General features: G+C 41.5%; 1 protein-coding gene across 1 annotated transcript; it reads left to right on the top strand.

The window, feature by feature from the left end:
• Window positions 1–2,976: 2,976 nt before the first annotated feature.
• Window positions 2,977–3,282, top strand: LOC117177885. The gene has a single exon (XM_033368948.1). It carries the CDS (start codon window positions 2,977–2,979, stop codon window positions 3,280–3,282), a length of 306 nt encoding a protein of 101 aa, XP_033224839.1.
• Window positions 3,283–4,306: the final 1,024 nt, after the last annotated feature.

Raw genomic sequence — 4,306 nt, 5'->3', positions numbered from 1 at the left:
GGGTGGACACGCTGGGGCTTACCAAAAAGTATGCAACCCGCCTTACACGCTAATTTTATTATTATGCACTTGTATGGCGGATTTCATACTTTTTGGTAAGCCCCAGCGTGTCCACCCTGTATAATTTCGAAACAAACCGTTCGGTTACGGTTCGCCACACAGTGGGCTGGATCAGGAATTTACAATTCAAAATCACCCACAGCCTGCAATTCTTAACCGATTTTCAATTTCCTTCAATAGAAATAATCAGCGATAGTTGCGCAAGAGCATGTATGCATTAGATTTTTGAATTTTTATTATTTTCTGCTTTTTACATAAACAAAGATACAAAATGAGTCATTTTTCACTTATTATTTTTTATCTGTAAACAAATAATTCAAATAAATAGTAGGTTTTCGAATATAATTGTCCTAAACCAATTTTATTAACAATAATGTCAACATCATGAATTGTTTGCTTGAAAAGTATATTTGTAAGTTGCATTCGCTCAATTTTATCGGCAAATTGATACTTGATCATGAAGATTTGTTTTTTGGTATAATTTGCTTATTTTATAAACAAATTATATAAACAAATGCACGGTTTGGTCATTTATATGCAGAAAGTAATCATTTTTCTTTCTTATCGCCTTCAGTTTGTATTAGTGGTAATTATTTGTGATGCAGACATGTCATGCGACATTATTTGTTTATTTTATAAACAAATTTTATAAACAAATGCAAAGTTTGTCCATTTATAAAAAGAAATTATTCGTTTTTCTTACTGACCGTCCATGAAATGTAGAAGTGATGATGTTTAAAGGTAAAAAATTGTAATTTGATATTATTTGTTTATTTTATTAACAAATTACATGAAAAAATGCATATTTTAGACATTTATGGTCAGCAAGCGATTTTTTTCTTTCTTGTCGCCTTCAAGTTGTATTATTGGAGATTTTTATTAATACAGGCTTATAAATCGATCATCTTTGTTAATTTTATAAAGAAATTTTATTTTAAAAATGCATAGTTTGGCCGTTTATAGAAAAAAAGTCTCGTTTTTTCTTCCCGATCATCTTTAAAATATATAAGTGGTGATGTTTAGTGATAAAGACTTGTCATTCAATATTATTTGTTAATTTTATAAACAAATATTATAAATAAATATTAGTTTAAAGTAGAGTGATGTTTTACGTAAATTTTGGTGAGAGTGACTAAAATTTATTTCGTTTTAAAACTACTTTACAATTTTTTAAGTAATTCAAAATTTACGGCCAGTAGGTGAATTGATTTTTTCTGTTTCGACTAATGAAGATTTAATGCACAAGGTTCTTGTATCATCTGATATATTAATTACCACTTTCAGGCAGAAAAGAGGCAAGAATGAAGTTGAAATGGATCTTGAAATTCTTGAAATGATTGACAAGTAAAACTTGAAAGCTAATTCTTTTGAATCGCCACAAAACATCACCACTCATATAGTTTGAAGGCGATAAGGGATCGTCCACAAATTACGTAAAACTTTTTTCTTTTGTTTGAATAAAGACGAGCATAAAATTGCTGTGAAGTTGTGAAGGACAGAACGATATAAACAAAAGAAAAACGTCTTACGTAATTTGTGGACGATCCCTTGGGTGTATCAGTTGCACAAGGACCAGCTTATCCAGGATCTTCAGCATCACCGTATTGACTCCAAAGGGGTCCCTGTCGGTGCTCCGTCAACGGATGGTCGCTTTTGTTAGAAGTAACCCAAAACTATTTAGCGAAAAACCACAGGATCCACCAGTATACAAAGAAGATCTAGACCGAACAAAGGACCTGGAAGACCTGGATGCTGAAAAACTTTGGTCGTACCCTGGATAAGATGAGAAAGTGGAATTGCCATATCGACGAGAAGGATGTCAATAGCTTCTTGGAGAGGGTTCGAGAGTTGCAAGGGGCGTACGAACTCTCCGACCAACAATTACTCCAAGGGTTACCGGAACTTCTCAAAGGCGATGCACGGTTGTGGTACCGAAACTGCGCCACGGAATTGCGCACTTGGGACAGTCTTGAGGAGAACCTAAATGTTTCTACCTTTCTCCAGCGGAACATCGTCATCTCGATCAACAGATCCATGAACGGCGGCAGGGGGCTAAGGAATCCGTAAAGGCATACGTGACTACCATGCTGACCCTGATGAGACGGCGTGGAGGATTCACCCGCGAACAAACAATGGCTACTTTGCACTATAATATGAAAGCATCACTTAGACTCCATATTTGCCCTCGAAAAGTGGAGACCCCAAACCAGCTAATTCAACGGGCTGAGGACAAAAAAGAGGTTCACAATCAACTCACGAAGGAACACCGGGCCGACCCTAAACCTCAACCTAGTCCCCGTCAAGTTTCTTCCACAGACCCGGACTACAAGCGTGACGAATGCTGCTAGCGTTGTAAGAAACGAGGGCATAACCGGGCCGAATGTCGAGAAAAGGCACGGAAATTTTGCTCATGGTGCAGTGAAGACGGAATCATGTCCCGTGATTGCGGATGCGAGAAGCCGGGAAACTTGTTCGCGACCGGGACCAGACCCAACTGTGCCCGGCCGCAACCAGAAACCCAGGAGGAGACCCCAGGGCCTACCTTCCAGTAAAAATCGAAAACTGCCAGTTTAGCGCCCTCCTCGATTCAGGGTCATCTTGCTCCTACCTCAACGCATGGATGGCAAAGAAATGCCTCCGTTTTGGCTGGAACCAGGGAGTGGGTGAGCGAGCCGCAATTATGGCAGACAGGACGCAGGCCGGATTGGGTGGTTAACTCACAGGGTATATTTTGGCCGCCAACAAACAGATCAAGGCCACTTTCTCTGTCATGGAGACTTTAAACCAACACATGCCCCCAGGGGTGGATATTTTGGAAAAGTTGAGTTTCGAGATGTATATAAACGGCACAAAAATCTTCCAGAATTCACACCATCAAGGGACAGGAAGCGTATTACAATCGAAGGACCGGTCCCAATGGATGAACTGACACCGCAACAGAAAAACCTCACGGAACAATTCTTAACTCAACATATGGCGCATTTCGATAAAGTTAACGGCGCCACTCCACTTATCGACCACGAGATCTGTTTAGAAGACTCAACGCCACTCAAACAACGCTACCGACCAAGGAATCCAGCCACCCAGAAAAACATCGTCGAAGAAGTTGCAAAGAGGCTAGAGGAGGGGGTTATACAACTATCCAATAGTCTATGGAGCTCACCAGTGGTTATCACACGACGCAACGATGGAAGACCGAGGTTTTGCGTTGACTTTCGCTGAATAAAGAGCGTAACGAAGAAAGACGCATACCCTCTATCACAAGTAAATTCAACGCTGGATAAATTACGAAGAGCGAGATACGTATCCACTATAGATTTAAAGAACAAGTACTAGCAGGTCCCACTTATCGAAGAAAGTAAACCTCTTACCGCATTCACCGTACGTGGGAAGGGCTCTACGAATTCATCGTCATGCCGTTTGGTCTACATCCGCCCCATCTACTTTCCAACGACTGCTAAACAGGGCAATCACACCAGATATGGCTCCACATGCGTTCGCCTACCTAGAGGACATCGTGATCTGCTCAGCAACGTTCGAGTATCATGTGAAAGTATTGCACTAAGTCTTTAAGGAATTTATACGGCGCAAGGCTCAAACCCAACACGGAAAAGTGTCTATTCTTCCAATCCAGTCTGAAATACCTAGGACACATAGTAGACGAACAAGGGCTACGACCAGAACCAGAAAAAGTCTCCGCCATCATCAACCTGACTCCACTGAAAAACCTCAAAGAAACGAGACGATTCCTGGGTTTGGTATCCTGGTACCGGAGGTTTATCAAAGACGTCCCAAACGTGTCTGCTCCTCTGAACCGATTGCTGAAGAAGAAAGCTAAATGGAAATGGAAAGAAGAACAGCCATAAGTTTTCGACGAGCTAATATTAAGACTTACCACCGCCCCGATATTAGCCTGTCCCGATTGGACTAAAACCTTCACTCTACAAACCGACGCCAATCAGGAAGGTCTAGGGGCCGCACTCTCCCAGCGGGATGGAGGCGCCGAAAGAGTGATCGCATACGCCAGCCGTTCACTCTTGAAATCAGATCGGAATTATTCCGCAACAGAACTCGAGTTCCTCGCCGTTAAGTGGGGTATCTGAAAAATGAAGGACTACCTCGAAGGATATCACTTCATAGTTCAAACGGATCACCTCGCTTTAAAGTGGCTCAGCCAGATCGACAACTCATCGGGGCGCCTAGCATGTTGAGCTCTCGTACTACACTACCGGAAGGGCACCGAAAA

The sequence above is a fragment of the Belonocnema kinseyi genome, chromosome 1, assembly GCF_010883055.1.
Source record: "Belonocnema kinseyi isolate 2016_QV_RU_SX_M_011 chromosome 1, B_treatae_v1, whole genome shotgun sequence".
NCBI lineage: Eukaryota > Metazoa > Arthropoda > Insecta > Hymenoptera > Cynipidae > Belonocnema > Belonocnema kinseyi.
Note: the sequence above shows the minus strand (reverse complement) of the source record. Positions and strands in the feature narration are given on the sequence as shown.